Below are 26,524 nucleotides of genomic sequence, written 5' to 3'. Positions count from 1 at the left end.
GATTGTCGAAGCTTGTTGCCCATAGAAAACAGAATATTGTGGAAACTCAAAATATATATAAGTGCTTGCTGGCTGATCATTATTTTCATAACAAAATTAAGCTTCAAAAAAGAGGGTCTGAGATTTAACAATTGCTTTTCTGGCCATTATTCTTTTCTGATTTCCTGATTGGCATTATTTGAAAAAAATTTATAGTACTTTGTTGTACACCTTGCAAATGCAGTTGGTTGGGGGGTAATGTCCATCCATCCATCTTTTGCACTTTAGTTCACTTAATGTCTTTTAGACCCTTTAAGATTTCTTGTATTGTAAGTTGACACTTTGTCCTTTAAAAAAGTAAGATTTGTTGATTCCTTCCTTCATTCCTTCCTTCCTTCCTCCTCCTCCTCCCAACCTCCCTCACTCACTGACCAGCCAACTCACACATCTGAGATATCTTAAGAAAACTTGGTATGCATGATGTGTATTATGTCAAGGGGCCCCTTGTGGTTGATTCATCTAAAGTGCTTACTTTTAATATCATCAACATGTCTCCTCTGCATGGGTTCGAGTCTCAGGCTCAACCAACATGGGGATGTGAGAAAGCATGCCGGTAGCTTCCTATAGGTTGGTGGATCTTCATGGGGTTTTCCCTGGTTTTTCCTCAGATATACTTACCACCATTTGTTGTCTATCATTCTTGCAAAAATGGCATTAAATCCACAAAGCAAACAAAACAAAACAAACATGTCACGGCAAGTATGTGTGTCAGGTAAAAGATTGATCTGTGTCAGATTAGTACCTGTGGAGAGTTGTGTTCTCATGTTTAAACTTTGTATTTATACTTCACTTCTCTATAACTATTTGAGGTATCTTCATGAAACTGGCTATGCATTTGTATCATGACTTGAGAATTGGGATGGGTAAAAAAAAAAGGCTTTGTACAAATGGCATTTAGGGGTTATCCCCACTTGCCATGGTGACCCCAGGTGACTGTGTGGTGTACGGAATTTGCCTTTACAGATCACTGACATCTCACCTACATCCATAATGTGTTTGAGTCTCAGCTCAGCCAGTATGGGTATGAGAGAAGATCACTTGGGTCGTGGTTTTTTCAGGGCATTTCCCAGGTTCTTCCTCCACCAAATATACTGGCCACCATGGATAGTCTCTCAGGTGATGAAAAAATTTATTAAACCCATAATAGCCATCTAACCAATCCATTGGCCACATTTATCACACTCCAAACAGTTAATAACTTCTGTTCTGTTCTTGATTGAGTATCTCCTGACCCATTTATTAAGAAAATTTGGTATACATTTGTATATGAATGGATTTTGTAAAAATTATTACTGTTAGAGGACGAGTATCTCGTAAGCACTCATTGATATATCTGGTGTTGCTACTGCCCTTCTTTTTCACTATCTACTCTTTCTTTGTTCAGTTATATGCAATTACAGTGTGACCCCACTATAGCACGCTCCGTTATAACATGAATTCAGCTATAACACGGTCGTGGTGTGGCTCCAGAAATTTCATATACATGTATCTGTCTCATACACGAAAAAAAAAATCTTTCTTAAAAGCACGAAAAAACATAAAAAATTTATTATCATTTTGGGGAAGAAATCATGTATGAATAATACAAGACATTCGTGGCATGGCTCCTGAAATTTTATTTGTATTTTTCTTGCACACAAAAAGGTAGTCTTTTCTTCTTAAAAGTACGAAAAATAACGTAAAAAATTTTTATTCTGGGATCATGTAGGGCTTCGACAATGTCACAAACTTGGATTTTTTTTCCCTTATTGGCAGCAAAGTATACCATCTGGCGATTTTTTTATTTTATTGGTGACATTGTTAGTGTTTAAACTTCTATATACAACCATTGGTTTGGCGTGGAGAAATTCAGAGGCCTCATGAAAGGAAGCCGCAAACTGGATATAAATGCATTGAAATTTATCTGTTGTTACATAAACAAATTCTTTGTCCATATTGACAAACCATCTAAACAGTGCATTGTTATATTATAATCCGCTTATCTTGACATCTGGCATGAGTACTGTATGTTGTGAGATATCTGCTTTTTTGTTGTTGACATTTCTGGTAACGGAGATCAACTGGACGAGGCATTATCTCGTAATCTATCTTTCATCAGATTTTCCCCCGCTCGCTAGTAATGAATATATTTACATAGACTGACATTTGTATGTGGATGGTAAGTAAAATTCCTTTCCTTTTCACTCAGAATTAAATCCTTCAGAACACTCACATTTTCTGTAATAATCCTTGTTATCAGAGCAGAACACCTGCATCTCTATCGTCCATTGACCCGTTGTTAAATTTCTGGTGCATGCGTGGATTGCAGCATCATGCTGCTACCAGAAATGTTGTTTTTTTTTTAAATACCATCTTACTTATTGGTTTATTCAATAGGCACTAGAACAGTAACTAGAATGGACCAAACGACGGCCAATTCCTTTTAAAAAATGTACCCAGATAAAATAGTTTGCTGAAATTTCAAAGAAAACAGATTACCTTTGAAGGACTGATTGTTATGAAAACGTACTCAGCAGATGGGAAAAAATCAGTCTCAGTTATGCAATACCGTTATTTGATGTTGCCACCACAATAAGAAATGGGCACTTGTTTGGTACTCCAAAGCTGTTCTCTAGCGGTGACTTCAATAACACATGCACCCTTCATCAAAGGAAGCTGACTACAATCTTCAATAAAGCAAAGAACTTTTCTTCAAAGAAAGTCAGTACCAAGCTTAAATAAAAGTAATGGCATTTGATCAATTTTTGCATTTTCCAATGTGACTGGAACACGTTAACTGTGCCATAAAAGTTTCCTTTTTGCAGGGAAAAAGTTTATGCTTACAGACGCTACCAACAGCAGCTTAAAACCCAAACTAACTTTTACTGACTTTGGACGTAATGAAAAGTAAATGTGCTTGGTCATTTGTTATGTGATTGTGCTATGTTTTTCCATTGAATTCAGTCCAATATGACCTGTGACAAAATTATTGAATATTTTATATATCTGTGTGTGCATATTTTCGATGGAATCACTTGTATATGATGAGATTCACGAGTGAGTACATGGTGTTGATACGCTATTCATGCTATATATTAAATGTGTATATGTAAACAGTATTCACATATATGTACCAATTCGTGGTTCTCTACCCTGCTATAACACGATAATTGGTGTCCCAAAAATTGGATTGCATTAATATTGGGGTTGCATTAATGTGGGGTTTTACAGTATTTTACTTTTTTCAGAGAACAACTCATTGGCACATATACATGTATTCATGTCTAATGTATATGATGAATAGGGTATCAACACCATTTACTGTCATGCCGTTGTGGCATTCAGTTCATCTATAATGCATGTAATTACATTGAAAACACACAGATTTACAATATTCAGTAATTCTTCCCAAGATCATTGTGTCTGAATTCATATTAAAATTCTTACGCGAACTCTTCCCCAAAATGATAATAACTGTTTTACACACTATTTCTCATACTTAAAAAATAATAATTTCCCGGTACAAGAAAAATACACGTACATGTATTTAAAATTTCAGGAACCACACCATGATCATATTAAATTCAAATTCATATGCGATCTCTTCCCCATAATCATAATAAATTTGTATACACTATTTCATGTACTTTAAACAAAAATTATTTTTTCATGTGTGAATGAATATACAAAATTTCAGGAGCCATGCCATGACCGCGTTATATCCGAATTTGCGTTATAGCAGGGTTGCACTGTATTATATATGCCTTCTCTGTTTTCACTACAAGTGTATTTCTCATTTAATATGAATCGATTTAAGATGCTAACTGTACTGATGAAGCATGTATTTTACTGCCCACATTTATTCCCTACCTCCCCCACCTGCAAATTGTTTGGGGTACATGCATTTTCTTCAGCTAACTGACCTGATTGCCTATAACACGATTCGGTCTATTACACAGTCGGGTTCTATGACTCCCAACTACACCTCTCCCTCGATAACTCGCGCACAATGGGGTCCATGAACATAAACCACACTATAAACGAGGCGCAAGTTACTGAGGGACCTCCAAAAAATTTTTAAAATCACTTTGAAATTGAGAAAACCATGGGGGGGGAGCAGCATTAGGGAACTGGGCTGTTTATTGACTGAATCCTCGTTTTACAATCACGTCCATAATAATTTTTAATAACGCGCTTTTTTCTGTTTAAGTTCGTTATTCTGTTTAAATAACATTTATTTTCAAAATGTCCAACATATGAAAGATCATTCCAACTGGCTTCAACATCCATCATGTGAACGCGAAAAAAATCTGTGTATTACGTCACTGCTTTTTGTTTTCTTGATGAGTCTTGTTCCCTTAATGGTCTTTGCTATTATCTTGCCAAATTGGGAGTCCACAGAGCATGGAACTAGACTAACTATTGATACACCACCAAACAAGATTCCTTTTTTTCAAAAACATGCAACATTTATTTTGTGAGACAATCGTCTATGTTAACACTCAATTTTTGTATTGCTCAATTAGTACAATATTGATGTCATGATTTCATTGGAATTAATAATCAAACTTCTTATCATCCTTGAAAATATCTCTAAGTGCCAGTTCAAGAATTCTCTGCAAGTTCCTTGCCCACAATGGTCCTTATATGTGAAATCAAGCTCTTTATTTTACGAAGTATTCATTTCGTTTGGCTGCCTTGTTATCTTTGATCACAATTATGAAAGAGTGCCAGTTAATTTAAGGTAGTTTATGTTACATGCACAATACATTTATAAGTGTTCGATTAATCAAATGAAGTGAGATCACCTGACATACGACCAGGGCCACTAGATTTTAAGTTTGTAGGATTTTCATGCCTTTTAACTTTTCATTTATTCCACCTCCTTTATTTGATTCAAAAGACATAACATCATAATAGAAAGGAGGCCAGCTTTTAATTCAGTGCAACAATAAAACAAATACTTCAGGAAGTCAGTTATCAAAACACAGTCGGCACTTAATGAGGTTCTCAGAGAAACACTCGCCCACATATCTGTTACGGTAGTTTGATGCATTTTACGTTTAAGTACAAGAGGACATATTGCATTTATGATGATTACACTTAAAAGGAACTGAAAGATAGAACTAAAACACAAATTTCAATTGATAACAAAATTATTTAATTTGTATTTATTTATTAAAGTACTGCCTCCACTCGGCGTAAATGACATTTTCATTGATCAAAATTTCCTTACATGTCGTTAATTGCAGTTTACTTGGAATGTCTTTTGGAAAGAAAATGTAACAAATTGTATGACCTATTTTTAAATTTGATATTTCATAATGTTGATTAAAATTTCCAGGTCATAGTTTCCGTTACAAATTTTGATCACGATTTTTTTCAAGTTCAACAAATAGGGATCCATTTTTGAGGTATTTTCTGGTTTAAAAAATGGGATCCACACCTGACCCCGTGTTATAAGCGGGTTTGCTAGTTATCAGGGTGCAAGTTATCAAGGAGTGGTGTACTATGTTATAATGGGTTCACACTGTAGTTTGGTGTACAATCATAACTGCAGGATTAAATATTGAAATTTTACACATAGTTGTATCATGATGCATTTCACTGTCAATAAGCACTTATGAGAGATAACTAAACACAATCATCACAAATTTAAACTAGAATTCTCTGTTTGTAAAACCCATATCCCACGCTTCTCTGTTAAGAGCTCCAAACCAAAGTTTGAGCTGCTTGGGTTGCTCCCAAAGGTAAGGAGTGTCCAAGGGTAAGTGTCAGTCAGAAATGTACATTTGCCTTTTTGGAGCTATGACCCTTTGGCTGAGTCCCCTAGGGTGCATCCATGGGACAGTGTCAGTTGCACGCATAAATTAGTACTTTCATGCCTCATAAGTGGGGGCAGAATTCAGTATGGACTATTTCTCTTCAGCTTGTGACATTTTCAGTTTCACAATCAGTACCATGAAGACAAAGGTGATATACCTGCACCAGGAAAGCTCTGCTTAAGAGCCTACCATCATGGTAAATGGCCAAACCATCATAACAGTGAAGAGAATTGCAGAGGCAGTGCAGAAGCAAAAGCAGCAGAAATCACAGAAATGTAGCATGTCTTCTGTTGATCAAGCAAACTCAAACAGCATCTCTTGTCAAGTGTGCCACAGACAGTTCAGAGTACAACTTAGCTTTATCAGCCATTCAGGTACTCACAGAATCAAAACCAGTTAGTAATGTCATGGTCATCTCTAAATTCAAAGGATGAACAAGTGGGGGCATATGGATACCGTTAGTTGTAATATGGGTGTGTTAATAGTTCCTATGTTGTGATCCAGTTTCTGGCTGTCGGGTAGACATTTGACATACTGGGGTCAGTGATCACACATGCCATTTGTCAGATTTGTGAGGCATACCACACTGGAGTGGTGGTTTTTTTTTGCATTGAAGGAACTGAGACAGGGACAACTTTGAATTACTGGGTGTAACTCTTTCCAGCTGGAATTCTCAAAATGTATTATGATCTAAATAATGTAAAGAAAAAAACAGTTTTTAGAGTTTAATTTGGCCACACCTTCCAAAGCAGTCCCCCATAATTAGACCCCTTGAAGAGCATGCACATCAGCTCCAATAGAAACAAATTAACTGGATTTGGCACCAGTTCATTTAAGGGGAGACCACTCTTGTCTGACTTCCAATTTAGCATGGAAGGGGTGTATTTGCATGGTAGTAGATATACTTCTAAAGTATTATGATCATGCAAGTACCATTAAAAAACATTCTTTTTAAAAAATGGTTTCTATCTTTAACAGTGTAGAAGGAATTTAAGGATATATGCTTGTATGTATGGAACAAATTGTTTCACAATATCTGTATACTCCATTGAAAGTACAGGTATAAAAATAGGCACATATACTTTCAAACCAAAATGTTTGTATTTGTCATCACAGTGTGACTTGATTCATCTAGGTACCTTTGTAAAATATATACTGTATATACTTGTCAGATCCAGCCGCAATCTGCATAGACTCAGATCTGCAATTGCACAATACCCCAGCAGATCTGTGTCTCTGCCATCTTTTAGGACTAATCAAAGGAGCACACAAGACCGCTACGGTGGCCAAGTGGTTAGAGCGTCTATTAAGCCCACAACTGATGCAACTCTGGCCAATCAGCACATGCTTGTTGACAGTTGCTGCTGATCTGCCACTTCATGGGATCATACTCTCTGCTTCATCATCCATTTTTTTTTACTAAAATTAGCGGGAAATATATGCAAGCTGATGTTCTGTCAGGCTGACGAGTCTGAACTGAGACCGCTTCGGTGTTATAGTGGTTAGAGCATCCACCTCGGATGTGGGAGGTTGCGGTTTGATTCCCGGCCGAGTCATACCAAAGACTTACAAAAATGGTACATACAGCTGCCTTGCTTGGCGCTCAGCATTAAGAGGTTAGTGTTATGACTGGTCAGCCTGGTGTCAGGATAATGTGACTGGGTGGGACATCATGCTACGTGTCTGCAGCATGATGCCCCAGTCCTAGACATCACTATAAACTGTCACTGCAGATATTGTAGTGATATGACTGAAAGCTATGTTAAAATTCCAAATCACACACACACACTCTCTGAACTGAGAGTATTTATTTAAGTGAGTTTCTGAAAAAGAGACTGTGGCATCATGAATATGTTTTGCCTCAGCATTGCAGATAGAAACACTATGGTTGATCCAGATCCATCATATCTTGCAATACTTATTTGCTTTTCAGACAAAGCCACCCAAAAGAAGTTGGCTACTGATGCCATGTTCAAACTGGAACATGGCACAGATGACCAGCAGAAGGGAAAAGCTGTTATTATGGGTCTGAGTCAGATAGAATATAGAAGAAGTGAGTGGAAGGATGACTACTTGTTGAATAAATTGGCAAGAAACAAATTCAGGGTAAGTCATTTCCAGTATATCAGTATTTTGTTAAAGAAGAACAGTGTCCCATGACAAATCATCTAGCTTTGATAGAAACATAATTTATAGCAGATACTGTTAATGAAGTACTTAACGGAGTAGAGAACTGCAAGCCTAGAATTCATTCCCCATAACATGTATTTTAAATAGCAGTATATACTCAAGAGTGCATAGGTCAAAATCACTATGACTGAAAGAAGAAAAATGGTTTTCATACGATAACTGAAGTTCTTCAGCATCTCCATTTACCAACTTTGTGCATGGCACCCAGTTGGCATAAGGAAGGAGAAACCCTATTTATTTTGGATTGAACAGGTCAAAGGTCTTGTATCAGAGTTATGGTCACAGAATTGTTGTCTGCACAATAGCTTGAGTGTTCCATCATCTACAGTTACCAAACCTTTTGGATGGCTTGCACTTGGTGTAAAGAAAATTCCTATTGATTTTGGAGTTAAGATGCCAAAGATCAAGGTCAGTGTGACAAAAGAAAGAAATAATGTTTCTGCACAATAAATAATGTTCCCCACCATTTACAGTTACCTAGCTTTATCTATGGCATACACTAGGGGTGTGGAAGAAGCTCATTGAATTTGGCATCAAAAGTCAAGGTTAATGTGACCAAACAGAGAAGAAAGCTGGTTTTTGCACAATAGCATTAGTTCTACAATACAAACTTGCACCAAATATTGTTAGTGGTTTGCACCATAAGAAAGAAGGCTATCCATTTTGGAGTCAAAGGTCAAGGGTACTCTGACTGAAAGAACAAGATGGTTTCTGCACAAAAATGTCAGTCATCTCCATGGTGGGCACATAATGTGCCTTTGGAATTCCAAGTGGTTCAGTGTGCTAGGCTTTTCAGATTACTGACACCTCATCTGTCTGCGTCAGTTAAGTCTCAGGCTTTGCCAACATGGGTAGGTGAGAAAGCTTCCCATGAGTCAGTGGTTCTTCTTGCATTTTAATGGGTTCTTCATCAGACATATTAGCCACTCTTTATAGCCTACCATGTGCAAAGAAAAGAGGATTAAGCCTACAACACTACAACAGCAACAGCATCATCATTTACTAGATTATGATTTATTGTTCAAATAGATTTGATAGGTTTTGCCACTTCCTTAGTTTAATTTTGGAATAAATCGTGTCTGTTAGGGAGACTGGACTGTTCTGTTTGGTATCATAGGATCACTAACATACATCAGTACTGGCTACTGACTACATTGCATCTGAAGAATGTTTTCAGTTATGTATGGGGGCCCCGAGTGGCCGAGTGGTCTAAAGCGTTCTCCGTTATGGATCACTGCCATCTCACTTCTGTCTGTGTGGGTTCGAGTCTAGGATTCGGCCAATGTGGGTATGTGAGAAAGCTTGCCAGTAACTTCTCATGGATTAGTGGTTCTTCCCGGGGTTTACCCAGGTTCTTCCTCCACCATTAATACTGGCCGCCATGCATAGCCTATCATGTGCTGAAAAATGGTGTTAAACCCCACAACAACAACACAACAACATCAGTTATGTATGCCGAAACTACTTGCATGAATGGTTGAAATTATATGCTTGGACTTTTTGGTATCAAAATGCTGGGAAAAGAAACTAATTGATTTTTTGCAAAGCGAAATCATTAACTACCAGTGCTTTAGTTAGCTCTACCCAGACATACATCTACTAAATCATTAACTACCAGTGCTTTAGTTAGCTCTACCCAGACATACATCTACTAAATCATTAACTACCAGTGCTTTACTTAGCTCTACCCAGACATACATCTACTAAATCATTAACTACCAGTGCTTTAGTTAGCTCTACCCAGACATACATCTACTAAATCATTAACTACCAGTACTTTAGTTAGCTCTACCCAGACATACATCTACTAAATCATTAACTACCATTGCTTTACTTAGCTCTACCCAGACATACATCTACTAAATCATTAAGTACCAGTGCTTTACTTAGCTCTACCCAGACATACATCTACTAAATCATTAACTACCAGTACTTTAGTTAGCTCTACCCAGACATACATCTACTAAATCATTAACTACCAGTGCTTTAGTTAGCTCTACCCAGACATACGTCTGCTGGCACTAGTTTGAAACATTATTTAAAAAATATCATCAGAATCTTATTAGACACATATTTAAAATCAGGGAAATTTAATTATATAACATGTAACCTAGAGCAAACTTGGACCACCAAATAAATGATGTTACTCAGTTGGTGTTATATGCACTCATGTGTAGCAGACACACTCGCATGACAATCTAGTAATTAATTCGCATGTATCTACAAAGTCATTCTGGATTCCTATGAAAGAAATCGAGGTATATATAATTAATTATAGAGAAATATAAATATACACCAAACCATTTACCCATGGACCTGGGTTCGAATCTCTGTAGAGTACAAATTAAAAATTCTCTAACCTGTATGTTAGTATTATTTGTATTAAAATATTAATTCTGCCTGCTATTATCAAGCATTCTTCTATAGACGCCATGGATAGCACTTTCCATTCTGTCTGGTGTATATTTATAATTCTCTCTCTCTCTCTCTCTCTCTCTCTATCTATATATATATATATATATATATATATAAACTTCACAGTATCGCTTGTATTCAGTTATGCCCCCTGACCTCAAGGTCATGCCAATCATAGTAAGAGACAGTGTAAGTCAGCGGCCTCTTTCCTTATCTAGGCTGTCATATTTTAACCCCAACAGATGTTTTAATGGAACTTTATCCAGGTCTTAACTTACAACAGCCAGATCCCTGGCTCAGTGATCACAGTCATTAGCAGGGGAAAAAAGGGACAGGCGTGCCACATGCTGTTTGCAATACTCTTGCTGAAGTCACTTTGCTCCAATTGCTTCACGACTAAAGAACCTACTTGTGTTGTTGTGCTGTAAAACACCAAACCAAACCAAACCAAACTCTTCTTGAATATTTGTTTTTAAACGAAATGTTGTGCAACACAAATTTTGCACAAGAATATCATGGTACAAGTTCATTACTGGTCTCATTATTGATGCCCTTGTCAAGTGAAATCGCTCCTCTCACACAGTATGAAAACATGAGCAATGTTCCAGTTCTTTTCGTATAACTGGTATTTTTAAAACTTACTATAGTTGAATGTACCTCCCCATTTGTTTGTACCCCTTTCCTATTTAAAAAATGAAAAGCACGGATGAGATAAAAGAGGCACAGAACTTAGTTCATTTATTGATTTAAAATTTCAGACCTGATTATGCCTGGTGGGGTCCTACACCATTATCATCTACGCATTTCACTCCAAACAGATGTTTTCAGTGTAAAAGACAACCATGCTCGCCAGTCATTTTCAGTTTTTGGACAATTCCATTTTCAGCAAAGGGGTGTGTACAAGACTACACATGTATGTACGTAGAAGGAAAATACTATGTTGCCTGCTTTCAGTATTTAAAATGACAAGTACAAATTTACCTTTCACATGGAGTTAACAAATGGTGTAATTTCTGTGTTCATGTGTGTAAAGAGAAATACCTATCTTGTCTCAACATTATGGTAATATACAGAATTATCTGGCAATTACCGATTACATCTCAAGATTATCTGAGGAAAAGAGACTCACCCATAGTGTACACAGTATGGTGCCATGTTGCTATGCAAGGGCCGTTAAACATGAAAGGTGCAGAGGATGCCAGTGTTAGGGCCACTCTGGTCACAGTCAGGTTAGACCTTATAAATCAGTGAATGAATTGACTAAGTTCTGTGCACTTTTTATCACAATAAAGGTTTCTATTATTGAAATCAGTAGGGGGATACAAACAAACAGGGAGATATATTCAGACTATAACAGTAATATCACCAGTAAACATAATATATTTAGCAATAACTTTGCATGAGATGTTAGATTTGTTAATTTGTTGAACTCTGCATAGCTTTACGATGTCTTACGTCAAAATATTCATAGCACAAAAACTTCACCAATCAAACTATAAAATTCTTCTCCACTATTATTGTCTTGAATGATTTATACTTGCCAACAAAAATAATTAAGTGAATCATAATTTTTTAGAGTGAGAAGAAAGCTGTTCAAACTGCAAAAGAAGCTGACAAGAAACTATTAGAAAAGTCATCACTGGACATTCCCTTGCTACAGGAAAAAGAGGAGGATATCAAACTGGCAGGCTTAATAAAATACAGTACTGTACAATGTAAGTAACAGGAGGTCAGAGTTTCTGAAACCTTGCCAGTCTAGAACTTGTATTCTTAAAACTTTTTGCGCAGGATGCTGAAACAAACTGCTGCAAAAGATATAATAATTCTTAAGGTACATTTTAGTCACTGAGCTTTTTCTCATCAAGTACATTACATATTTACTTTCAGGTTTGTACTTACGCTACAACCCAAATCCAGCTTTTCCAAAAGGACAAAAAAAGAGTAATTTGAGATGAAACTCTTCTGATACACCATTATAATTACCTCCTTGTCTCAGCTGGGTGGCTACCTGCATACCAATGTTTTATCCTTTGCTTGTACAGATGAGCTTGTAACCCTCACTTCCTAAAATCTCTGGATATCATGCAAAATATTTGGCATATGCTTCCAAAGTTGGCATTGTTGTACCAATCTCTCTCCACATGAAGAAATTTGGGGCTTCATTTTTTAAATTTTCATCTTGAACTGTTTGTATCTTTTTCTGTCTCAAGGTTCCCACAGTATTCTGGAAAGTTTTGAAATCTAAAAACTGAATTTCAGGGGCTTTGAAAAGTCATGGACTTTCTCAAAATCAAAGAAGAGATTTGGAAAGGTCATGGAATTTCTGATAATGATATTAAAATAATTTGATAACCAGCAAACACCAATTCAAAACATTTGTTTCGACCACTACACAATTATGATCGATAAATGGTCCTTGATTTTTGCAAAATGGCCCTGAAAAACTTCGTAAAATTGTGGAACTTGTTTTTGTTAAGTCTGCAGGAAGAACCCTACTGTTTTTAACTTATTCTCCAACCATGATGTTTTCTTTTCATTGGATGTATACCTTAAGTGGTGGGGTTTTATCTGTGGCTTTCTCTGCCTGAATCTTGTTTTAATCTTGTATTCTTCTTCATACTGTGCTTTCAGTTGGTGTAGATTACACCATTTTGTCCCATTTAATACCCAGCTATATCTGTGGAGGGATATGTAATGTTACCCATTTGCCTTCCATTCTGTCCATTCACAGTTTTGTTTTCATCTAGTAGAAGGGACTAAATGGACTGTAATTTGTTATGAGACTTTATGTTCAGAAGAACCAGGTCAGGTTTGATTTTTCACTGGTTTCTGCCAAAATGTAATGGATTTACGGTCTCAGTTCGATGTACAGCCTTACTTACACACGAGTTGACTCTCCAACTTGTCTTTCCTTCTTCCTCCTCCTTTCATTAGCAGTCTCAGTCTCAAAATCAGGATGACTTATGCCAGAAAGAGAAGCAACAGGTCTCTAATCAACAGAATTAATTTTGACCTCAACAGCAATATCAGTGATAGCAGTCTTCACAGAAAAGAAAATCATCCAGTAAAGAGGAGTGGAAATCCAGTTTCTCATTTCTGAAGACTCCAAACGAATGGCAGTGATTTCTCAGCCCTTCTGCCTACTGACAAGATACTCCTCCAATAAAGAGGAATGGAAATCCAGTTTCTCATTTCTGAAGACTCCAAGCAAATAGCAGTGATTTCTTAGCGCATCTGCCTACTGACAAGATACCAATAGGCACCAAACTCCATCACTTTTTAACTGGCTTGAATGGATCTGTTCCCAGACAGCAAACAGGCGAACCAAGTTAATTGAGAGGGATTGCAAATTATGTTCATTTATCCCCCTCCTCTTTCATCTCTACTTCTGCACAAAAGATCCCAGCCTACACACAGAAAGTGTCATTATTTGAGGAGATTCATACTTTGCTCATCAAGCGCCTAATGGATATTGTTAACAATCCTGCATTCTGAGGATCTCTGTTTTCATCTTTTTCTGATGCCAAAAGCAAATGGAAAGCTTTGTGACCAATTTGAGATGGTTTATCGAGGTCATAGCAGCAACCGCATTTAAGATAAAACAGCCTGGGTAATAAGACTTTCTTGAAGAAGAGATGAGTTTGCAGTCAATTCCATTTTGACTTTCACATCCTAGTTCACCCTTCATCATGTATGTACCTCAGGTTCACATTCTTGGTAACCTTTTTTTTCTTCAATTTTCATGAATTTCCTTTCAGCTTCAGTTTATGCTCTTCCACTAAGATTGTTGGCTGCATTGTCTCCCACTTCAGGTTGACTTTGACATTAGTGATGATGGCACACTTGAATGACATCGTGCAAATCCTTATTGAATGTTTATTTCAAATTCATGATGCAAGTCAGTTACTTTCTCCTTCTTCCTGGCAGAGTTTTTTTGAGAACAGGAAGAAGTCACACCATCTTCTCTCAAATTTTTTGTGCATTTAGGTTTGAAGTTCTGTATACATTGCAATATTAAATGCATCTTTGCTCAAATGCATTGCACAGCTTGTCAGTCTCACAAAATTTACCAAGGGGACTTGGATTTACACAAATCCTTAGCAGTCCTGCCAACACTTATGATTTTGCAATAAATCTTATGAACATGACCCTTTAAACGCAGACTTACAGAGTAAAATCGCAATTACAGAAATACATTTGTTTTCGGCTAAATCTGGATACTGGCTGGTCTGTGTTTGAATCAGATCCAGGTTTCATGTTAAATTCAGTGAAATTGGTCAGGGATCCAGACTGACTCTACCGGATTACCTCAGATGCTTTAAACTATGAGTATTTTTTATGCAAAACATCTGCATGATCAAGTTGTTGCTTTTTTAAAAAATTTTAAATGGCATCCAACAAGTGATATGTCAGGATGTAAAGGACAATAAACTATTGAAAAGGTGCTTTTTGTACAGAAGAATAAAAGGGAATATTCAGATTCTTGGGGAAATGTCAGGAAGGGGATCAGTTATGTTTAGAGGATGTCATGTCTTAATTTGAGTATGTCACATGGTAGAAATGGTAATTGCCATCGCCATGGCCCATGTGAATTTTTACTTTTAGGATTACCTCAAGTTGATAGATATATAGAAGCCATAGAGCTCCATAGGGTTTGGAATTTCAGTTTGTGAAACTGTACTGGAGGTTCAAGCAAACTTTACAAACTTTTGAGTTGAACATAATGCGTGCCATCACTGCATCAGTCTTTGAATCATACTTTTGGACTTTTAAATAAATGTTTTCAAGCTTGACAATAGCAGTACATGATATCTTGTTATGCCTGACTGGTCCAACTTGAGTAAAAAATTGGACTGCCTGACTGCAAAGGTCTTGTTAGAGTTGGCAGGTCAGCCTTTGACTCTGTATTGCAGCCACAGACCTTTTTCATCTGGGCCAGCTGTTCATGTGCCTTTTACAAATAGTTCATTTAGCACTTTTTCTGGTTGTTTAGATCATCATATTCAAATGTTGGCCATTATAAAACTGCTTACTGCATGAGAGGTAGAATTGGGATTGGCTATATGCATGAGTTCCACTGGAAACATCTCAACTGAAGGTTATGGTCTGTATGGACACCAACACACAAAGTTGGGGTGCCCACCTGTTACATTGTTTCAATACAGTCAGCAGTAACTGGACGCCAGAAAAGAAGGTCTTTCTCATGAATATTCAGAAAATGTTTGGACAGAATCGATGCTTCATGGCAGAATCTGTTATGCAGAGTGACCTCACAATATTAGACAACTCTGTCTGTATGTGTGTATGTATGTATGTATGTATGTGCGTGCAACCTTGCCATAATGCACCCCACGATAACATGAATTCAGATATAACGCGATTGTGGTGTGGCTTCCGAAATTTTGTATATTCATTTGCACATGAAAAAATAATTTTTTTTCAAAGTAGGTGAAATAGTGTATAAACATTTATTATCATTTTGGGGAAGAGATCGCATATGAATTCGAATATAATATGATCGCGGCATGGTTCCTGAAATTTTAAATACATGTATATGTATTTTTCTCGTACTGGAAAAAAATATTTTTGTAAGTACAAGAAATAGTTTGTAAAATGTTTATTATCATTTTGGGGAAGAGTTCGCATATGAATTTTAATATAATACAATCATGGCGTAGATTTTGAAATTTAACAATTTCACCAGGTTCTTGAAGTGTTATGCCAAAATAAACATTATCGGAAATGTTACTTATTACTGATCGACTGTTCCAGTGGCCTAGTGGTTAGAGTGTCCACCTCATAAGCGGGAGGTCATGGGTTTGAACCCCAGCCAAGTCATACCAAAGACTTAACAAAAATGGTACTAATAGCTGCCTCGCTAGGCGCTCAGCATTAAGAGGTTAGCTTTAGGACTGGTCGGCCTGGTGTCAGGATAATGTGACTGGGTGGGATATCATGCTACATGTCTGCAGCATGACGCCCTAGTGCTAGACATTACTATAAACTGCCACGCTGCTGACATTGTAGCGATATGACTGAAAAATTGTTAAAGCTACGTTAAAAATCCTAATCACACACACACACACTTATTACTGATCCATGAGTAAAGCCAGTAAGTCATCTTTGTGATTATCTACAATTAATTCTGTATGTAATCGTTGCTCAACATTGTTTCTTCTTTAGCTGCATAGTATACACAACCAAGCAGCAGACAGTGCAGTGGTTGATAAAAGATTCTCACAATTTAATAAACATTAAAAACGAAAGCTGGGCTTGGCAGTGTTATTAGATGCAATCAGTTGACCAGTAAATAATGTCCACTTTATTAGCTGGAAATTGAAAGGATATGAAATTGTACATGTGTTCAGCTTAATTTTTTTTTTATAAAAGTGGCTCGTGACTATTGCAGGCCTACTGTACTTAGTTCTTGGGTTTTTACATGTGTATGGTGTTTGCTTATGAACTCGTTATTAATCTCCTATTTTTTATAAAAATATTTTACCATTATGGAGAAGCAAGTTCACAAACAAAAGTTGTTCCCTGCACTTTGCACAATGATTAGTATAGTAGTTTTCACACACTTCTTTGTAATTCACAAAATCTAAAGTAAAAGTTAAATGCACGCTGAAAGTGTGTGTTGATTGTTGATTATTCTTGCTGCAATTGTTCAAATGAATAGCGTACAAGCGTTAATTATTGGAGATTTACAATGGATAAATGTACACGGAAACGAATATGAGAAAATTTTAGCAGTATGAAATTTATACAGACACCGTTCATAGACACTGGAACGTAATGAACCATATTTGTGCTTAAACTTTCTTAACCTAATTTTGCTGTTAATTTTTTCCATTGAATTCAGACACATAATGATCTGTAACAAAATTATTGAATAGTTTAAATTTGTATGCAGTTTTTGCAATGGAATTATACGTATTATGGATTAATTGCAAGCCCCGATGGTACAATATCAGACAGCAAGTAAATGGTGTTAATACTCTGTTCATGTTATATATTAGATGTTGAATTCAGACACAATGATCTGGGACAAAATTATTGAATATTGTAAATCTGTGTGCAATTTTTCAATGAAATTACATGCATTATGGATGAACTGCATGCCACGACAGCACGAATTTAAACGGTGTTGATACCCTTTTCATCATATACATTAGACATGAATACACATATATGTGCCAATGAGTTGTTCTCTGAAAAAAGTAAAATACTGTAAAACCCTGCATCAACGCGACCCCGCTATTAGCGCAATCAAATTTTTTGGACCCCAATTATCGCATTATAGTGGGGTTCCACTGTATGTATGTATATATGTATGTATGTATGTATGTATGTATGTATATATGTATGTATGCACATACACACGTATGTATGTATGGGCTTAACAGCACAGTAGCACCATCCTAGCAGTATAGGGTAGCGTAAGATTAACTGTCCAACTCTAAAGTTATGCTCTCATTCAGAAAATAGTGGATCAGAACTACAAGGTTATACTTGTTGCCCATTTCAGATGCGACACATTCTGAATCACTGACCTTCTCAGTCTAGTGGAAGTAGCTTCCAGCAAGATTCAGATATTTTCCAAGCTACTGAATTAACTGAGGATTCAGGTTTCCTTACCTGCCCTGAAAGACTTTACATTCATACTCAGCTCATGACAGAAAGGCCCTTCACAGAAGTTAAAACCTTCACACATATGTTGAATCACAGAATTACAATGTCTCTCACTATAAGCATGTGCGAGAAAGCCTCGTGTTTTGTGCTGTTACATGGACAATATCATTATTCCTTTTATATGTGAACTGCACAACTGGCTCATTTCTTTGTTTTTGTTATTGTTTTTTTTTAGGAGGAAAAGTTTGCCCCATTACTATTAAGATGATTTTAGACACTTTAAATCAACATGGGAGAGAGAATGTGGGTCCTTACAAGGCTCTTTCCTATTCATGGGCCAATTTTGGTACAATGATACAATTCAACCCCAGTCACTCACATTGGAAGTGGAATCTTTTGTGGACTCTTAACTGGCTATATTCCTCTTTGTTTGAACCAATGCCTAAACATTACTGAAGCTACAATCATAATGACATGCAGCAGTTAAAATTCTAATATTAATGTGATCAGGTAATATTCTTGGAGAAACATCTGGATGGCTGAGTGTTCTAATGTGCTCGCCTTTACAGATCACTGACATCTCACATCTGTCTGCTTCGCTTCTAGTCATGAGCTCAGCCAACATGAGAAAGTTTGCCAGTAACTTCCAAGTGGTAGGTGGTTCTTCTTGGGGTTTTCCAGGTTATTCCTCCACCAAATATACTGGTATCTGTTTATAGTCCATCATGTGCTGAAAAATAGCATTAAATCCATAACAGCAACAACAACACAATTTGCAATTAATGTTTTTTTTCACTAGACAATAAAAAACCAATGCCAATTTTAATTTTTTGTAGGATTCTTGTGTTATTTCTACTTACCGTATTTTCGCGTATATAAGACGAGTGTTATATAAAATTTTACTTATCCTGCACCCTAAGTGCGTCTTATATTTGTGGGCGTCTTATCTAATTATTTTTTTACACAAACGAAAACTCATTCAACAATTTTTATAATAAACATTTACTAAAAATACTGTTTGTCTTAATTTAAAATCAATCTATTCATCTTCATCGTCATCAGTTTCTGCTTCAAATCCATCAAAACTTTCATCGAATTCACTCTCATCGCCAAATACCTCCATAGCCGCTGCTAATCAGTCCTCATTGGCATCAGTGGTATCGGATGCAGCCGAGTCATTGTCCAAAGAACTGATATCGGCGGCCAGTTCTGGAATTATCCCACACTTTCTGAAGCCATTGATGATTGTTGTTGTTTTCCCTTTCTTCCATGCCCGGAGAACCCAATTACACACCTCTACATACGTTGCACGACGTTGTCGACCAGTTGGCATGAAGGTGTGCTTACCACTAGTCATCCAACGATCCCATTCCTTGCGAACAAAAGTCTTAAATGGATAATTGACAGCAACATCCAAGGGCTGGAGCTTACAAGTCAGACCACCTGGTATAATGGCTATGTGGGCTCCAGCATTGTTGATGTGTTTCTGCACAGTTGTCTCCTTATGGGCAGCCATCACATCGAAAATCAGAAGAGATTGCTTCTTGAAAAATCTGCCTCTTCTTGTTCTGAAGCACTTACCGTCCAGGTCTGCATCACCTCTGTATTCATCCAGCCTTTTTTATTGCAGACAACAACAACTCCAGCTGGCAAAGTTTCTCTGGGCAGGGATATCCTTTTAAAGATAACCGTGGGTTTCAGTTTTCCTCCTGCAGCTGTGCAGGCCAACACAACAGTTCAGATTGTTCATTCGTGTCCCGTGGTATCAACCGCTACTGTCTTTACTCCTTTCTCTGCCACTGATCTGCTAGCTGGAATATCGAATGACATTGGAACCTCATCCATGTTGATGATGTCATCATCTGCCAACTTCATTTCAGTTATTTCCTTGTGAACAAAGGTGTTGAAAACATCCAATTTATTCTCCCAATCGTCTTGAAGCTTCTGTCCAACAGTTGTACGTGCCCGGGCTGCAAGGTTGTTCCGTTTCATGAACTTGTACACCCAGTTCGCACTGCCACAAAAGTCCATGATCTTCATTTCTGTAGCAATAATTCGAGCCTTGAGTTTGATCGATATCGTTGAAACCGCACGGTTACTGTCATGTTTCGAACGTACCCAGTTGGCAAGATTTTCTTCCAAGTTCGGCCATCTTGCCTTTCTACCTCTACGAGCTCATTTCCTTGGATTCATCTTCTTAAGCTCCTCTTTCTCCAACTTCCAATCACTTACATTCTTCTCACTGCAACTAAATTCTTTTCCAGCAGCTCTTTTGCCATGTTCCTTGGCAAACTTGATGACGTCTAATTTAGAATCAGCTGTATATGATTTTTGCTTCATCATTGTGAAAATTTTAGAAATTTTATAAATGCTCAAGAGATCGATCACTCATTTATTTATAACAAGAGATTGATCCCACGTATAACCTATATACCGGTATATACTAACGCCAGCCGCTGAAGCCTAGAGAAAGATAAGATCAAACGATAACCATTGCGGCCTTGCCTCAAACAATTCTTTGAATTCCAGCCAAAACGGTCAATGAAGCCTTGTTTACATCAGGTGAGTGATCAAAACATTGGAGATATTTGCGTTTATGACAAAGGAAAGTACCGGTAGCCACTTTGATGCACTTGGTTTGAAAACGGATGTTTACCGGTACATATTTGAACAAAACAACACACAGAATTATTCAAAAGATTTTATTAAACTTTATTGGAACAATAATGTAATAGTACTTAACAAAATAATATTAGATACAGATCAATACCGTAAGTAACTTATAAGTTTTGAAAAAATCATCACTATGTCATCTGCAGTCAATATAGGGTTTGCTCAGTTCGGCAGATGGCGAGGCCGAGTGCGTCTTATATTCGTGGGCATCTTATTTAAAATATTTTTCACACAAATCGTCAAAACCCGCATCTTATATATGGATGCGTCTTATAATTGGGTGCGTCAAATATATGCAAAAATACGGTAAGTCCAAAGATCATCAAAATCTGTTTTGCTTTTGATTTATTTTCAAGAATATGTACCAAGATAGGACAGTGATTGAGATCCTCATGCTTCATTTAGTATAAATTTTAAAAATTATCAGCTATTGCATCAATATCATATTATTTGTGTGAGTTTTTAAAAATGTTTGAGAGGAAAATTATTTATATCTTTTTTTTTAAAGTTTAAGATAAGGAACACAAACAATATTTTTGTTTGAACCAAGCAGATATTAACATTAACTTTAAGAACCCATATATTCTTGTTCAGTTGACATAATTAAAAAGTTAATATCCCCTTACTGATTAATTAGACAAATAAGAAAAAATATCAGCACATCATCTTAATTAGTTGGGCAGTTTTTGTTGACTCCTTTTGAATGCATTTTATTTCCAATTCCAGCTTATGATGAGAAGCAGCTAGAAAAAAGAAAAGAAATTGAAAAAAGGCCATTTTTCTCCCCAACAGCTAAGAACTCGACTGCCAAGTCACCTAGGAGTAGATTGGATCTCATAAAGAGCAAATTGAGTGTACCAGTAGTTGGAAGCCTGGCATTTGATACCCAGCTTAGTGCATCCAAACCTTGGACACATAATAAATTAGGCATCAGGAGGAAATTGTCAAAAGTGACAAAAGTACAAAGAACAAAATGTGTAAAGTCAGACTCCAGCAATAGAAATAATGATATCTTGGAAACTGATACTACTGAAAATAACTTGAAGAAACCTGAGACAGTTACTAAAGAAATTAATATTTCTGAGGATTCACCTATATGTGAAAACTCTTCAGATACTGGAAATTATGCTAAAACAGAATCAATTTATGCAAGTGACAAAAAGGTTATTCCAGATGGAAGTTATTCTGATCAGATGGGCCAGTTTAAGGATTGTTCTTCAGCTATCCGTTGTGATTTGTTGTATCAAACAGATGATAATTTGTCTCATGTGATAGGACATGGGGCTCTTAGCTTGGTTTCTACTTATGCAGACAGCGACTCTCAAGAATGAAGCAATGGCAATTAAATAATCTTAAATATGCAATGATAAATTTTATTTTGCTCCCACCCACTACAGGTATCCTGGAGACCTTTTGTGCACTGGCCTGAGTCATTTGTAAAGACCTTACTACTCTAGAGTTATTTTATAGGCTTGCCAGGAAAAGAAGAATAGAGGATTTTATATATATACTTATTGCTTTCATCATTTTTGTCAACCCCTTCTTAATGGAAAGCACACCAAGGCAATCGTTTTTTCACCACAGCAGCAGTGGGTTCTTCACTATTGTTGAAGTTTTGTGTTAATTTCCTAATGAGATTGTTGGATCAACATGTAGGCCGTGGTCTTCTTGTTTTATCAATTAACCATAGCATGTTAGCTCATGCTATAGTCCTGTTTCTGTTTTACATGGATATCTTTTGTTGTGGATCCATCAAAAGTGCTTGTTACCACTGCGTAAAGATTATTTCTAATGAGTCTCTGATCAAACTTGGTATAAAAAGCACACCAGTGCTCATTCCACAGATGGAAAAAGTGAGACCCAAGGGTCTCGACCAAGCCAGAAAGTAGAGTCTTTAAAAAACCAGAAAACATGTTGCAAATATCCTTTACCTGTTTATTGTATAGTCAAGAAAATTAAAACATATCAGCCTGCCATGCCACAAACCTTCTGTACTCAAAATAGTAATTCAGTATGCTAGAGTAACGATTCCTCTCTAAGTATTATTTTGTACATTTAAATCTATTGATTTATTTCCTCACTGTATGCCACCTTGCAAATAAATGAAAATAATTGCAGCAGTATTTTTGCAGAAGATTTCATTTTCTTTTTTACATTTTCAAGCCATGATCATCAACCATGGGTTTTTGAATGGTGAACTATCTGATTAAAGTCAGCAAGACATTTCAGTCAGCCATTGAAACTGACCATCTTATGCTTCCATGGCAGTGAATGGACTCCATTCGGTAAACTAGCATGTGATGTATTTGATTCATCTAAAATCAGTTCTAATTATTTTTTATAATTGCTTTCTAGTGTCCTTTTCATTTGCCCTACAGGTTCTATAGAGGCAACTTTTTTTAATAAAAATGAAAAATAAAGGTTAATGGTGCAATGACAGTCTAAAATGAATTCTCTAATCTGCATACAGTCAAGTTCTCAGATAAGATCAGTCCTAAGCCAGAAGCATACAAATGCATTGCTCTGGAGTTTGGGACAGCTAGATATTAATGCCAAGCAACCAATTTTTCCCTAGACAAATGCCAAGTCAGACGGACAAAAACTACCTTTAAAAATGATCAGTCAACACTGCCAACCATTCTGGATGATCCATATGGATTATCATTACATAAAGATCTCAGAAAAATTACTGTGTAGACTTGTAAGACATTTTCATTTTCAGGACTGAAAATTGTATTAATATTAATATGGGAGATATGCATTCTGTTCTCAGCTATCAATTCAAACCTTTCCTGTTTTCTCATTTCTGTATATCTATCTTCATGTACTAGTCATATATCTGTTTTGAGAACTTTAGTTATTGCCATAAGCTTTCATTGTGCATACAATTAAAAAGAAATCTGTTTATTTGTCAAATAAATACATCTCAGTTTATGAAAATCTATTATTATTTTACCCATTTTTAAATTTTGTTGTTATAATATGTTTTCATATTTTGGCCAAGATCCAATATCAAATCTCCCAAGAGCAAACTGGCTTATACCATTTGTCAAACCCTCCCTCCCTCCCGCTCTCTCTCTCTCTCTCTCTCTCTATATATATATATATTTATACCACACATATTAAAAATAACATGACTTTTAAAGTGTTGGTATAAAGCAATTTGATACACCAATACTATTGGTATATCAAATTGTGATCTGCCTATGGTGTAATAATAAACATATATAAACATTCTTGCAACTGTGTGCAGTCCGCTCATTATCATTAGTGACGTATGAAAACAACAATAAAAAGTATCAATAATCCCAGTTTTCTAAAAGAATTTAATATGGTACACAATTTCATTGCAATCCGTTCTGCTTTCTGTTCCCCTCTCTTCATTCATAAGGGACAAAATACACAGAAATCTGGAGTGAGAGAGAAAAAGAATCTGGGATGTATGAAAACCTTGAAATATAACTTAAAGTATCCAACAAGAATATGGTTCATTGAAACTGTATGTGTGCACTTTCCTTGGGATTTATCTACAGTGTTTATATAATCGATGATATAAAGTTCAAACCCTGTTGACATTATACGGTCAATTTTTGGGTTGCATGGTACACATACTGTGATGTATTTAATGTTTGTTGTTGTTTCATAAACCTATTATAATGTTCTAAAAATTTATTATTATTAATTAAATATGAAAATGTCCAAAGGCTTCCCCCCTCTTGCTCTCTCGCTCTGTCTGGCCATCATAGCAAGATAAGGTGAAAATCTATGAAGAGACAAGCATAGAGGATTTTCACTTGTGTCATCCCACGATGTCTCTGGACTTATGAATTAAGTTAAGTCAAACCAATCAATGGATGAGAGAGAGACAGAGTTTTATGATCGGTAGTACTGTTATTAAAGCAGAATAATGACTTAGATCAACTATAAATATATTTAACTATTTTAATTACCTCTTGTTGGTTCATCATTTTGCTTAGTTTCTATTCCACACTAATTTCCATGCGCCAGTACGTGAATGGCTGAGCGTTCATGTGAATGGCTGAGTTAACCATGTGTTTTTAGTGCTCTACTTTCTTCATCAAAACCATCTTTCATGTTAAAATCATAAGTGTGTCTTATACTGATTTAATCAATGTGAATAAAAATAGAAACTCAAAAAAGAAATCAATATGCAAAGGTGATTGTAAATAGCAACAAAAGGCACAGAACTACATTTTATAATGGACACACTTGGAAGGGATGTGAGTTCATTCACTGTGTCAATAAACAGTTGCCCATAGTCAATCTTAAAAGGGCAAATATATGTATTTGTATGTGATATAAATAAAATATATGTACAATATGTATGCATACCACTCATATTTTTCATTAAAAGGAAACTGCAAGCCTCATTTCCTTTTAATGAAAAATTTATATATCTCATGGTATATCGTTGATACAGCATGCATACTATATATATATATATATATATATATATATATATATATATATATATATATATATATATATATATATATATATGAACTTTGATTACAGCAATCTGAAAGAAACTCTGCAGCAATATATCAGGCACCCAGAAACATCTAGACTGTCAAACCTAATTGGCCATGGACAACTTTAGATTCTTACATTTTTTCTACACCTTATAAACCATTTCTACCCTAATTGCTAATTGATTAAATTATCTGAGCCCAGATTGAAACTTTTTTCAGCATAGAACTCAAGCACAGGCTTATTATTAGGAAACATGGGCATTCTGTAAAAGGGTACAATTAGAATCCTGTAACTCTTTTTTTTTAAAGAAATTTTGTTTGTTTTGAAATCGTGCAACATTATAATTCAGAGTTGTACAAATTGAATAGGACAGTACCCAGGATTAGTCAATATCTTTTGGACAAGTTTGTCATTATTAAGGATGGACAGTACCCGTCCTAGCCACCTGGACTCTGCAGGATTGGCACTACCTGGAAATGTCCAGCCCAGCTGTGTTTTAAGGTAAAAATTTGATCTTGCCAGGGCAGGTTACCCACCCCATGGTCTTTCTAGGTGTTTGTAATAAAAGTTTGATAATTAAAAAATGCTTTGTGATAGACAAAACTGGTGGTGAGAGAGGGGTGTGTTTAAACTGGACAAAATGGGAGTGGAGAAACCTGACCTGGTAGAAACTGACTTGGCCCAGTACCTGTCAAAATTTCCCTACATGTTGATCCCTACTGATGAGTAATGATTAGTGATATGCGTTGAAGGTGAGATTGTTTCTAAACTGAAGGGGTATATCATATCAGTAATTAATTAGTTCAGTGAAAGCACCATGAGAGTCAGTCAAAAACAATCACTGGCAGTACACCCTTTAGCTTATTTGATTACCATTTTCTTGTTATTATCACATTGAACCATTCTCTTATCTTAGCCATTTTCAATTTTGTGAATTGCTGCTTAAGATGTTAGCTTTTTCCAACAAAAAAGTATGTAAGTAAATTAAAAGCAACTTCATAATCTATTTTAAAAATTCATAATTGTAGCACCAATATATCAAGGTAAATTTGCATCCTTTCAACTTCATACATGTGCGCTGTGCCATTTCTTGTAAGACTGGCACATGTTCGAAAATTTTAACCATATAAATTAGCTACTTTTCTGGTAAAAAGGCATCTAAATCATTCAAAAACAAGAAAATGACCATACAACAGTACATCACATTTACAGACAGTAAGACTGTCTTAACATTTTGGCTTGAGAAAGGCAAATTAAGGTGCATGTAATTTATGGTG

At 36.2% G+C, this 26,524-nt stretch overlaps 1 protein-coding gene across 1 annotated transcript in view; it reads left to right on the top strand.

Moving 5' to 3' along the window:
• LOC149807125 (coiled-coil domain-containing protein 130 homolog) overlaps positions 1-23,702 on the top strand; it is a 38,408-nt gene extending 14,706 nt beyond the window's left edge. Inside the window, exons 5-7 of the mRNA XM_089962424.1 lie at positions 7,777-7,949; positions 12,025-12,163; positions 21,480-23,702. Of these exons, the coding sequence (XP_089818550.1) occupies positions 7,777-7,949; positions 12,025-12,163; positions 21,480-22,084 (917 nt within the window). The 3' untranslated portion in view covers positions 22,085-23,702. The remainder of the gene's footprint in view (positions 1-7,776; positions 7,950-12,024; positions 12,164-21,479) is intronic.
• The last annotated feature ends 2,822 nt before the right edge of the window (positions 23,703-26,524 follow it).

The sequence above is a fragment of the Sinohyriopsis cumingii genome, chromosome 1, assembly GCF_028554795.1.
Source record: "Sinohyriopsis cumingii isolate HCF-2022 chromosome 1, ASM2855479v2, whole genome shotgun sequence".
NCBI lineage: Eukaryota > Metazoa > Mollusca > Bivalvia > Unionida > Unionidae > Sinohyriopsis > Sinohyriopsis cumingii.
Note: the sequence above shows the minus strand (reverse complement) of the source record. Positions and strands in the feature narration are given on the sequence as shown.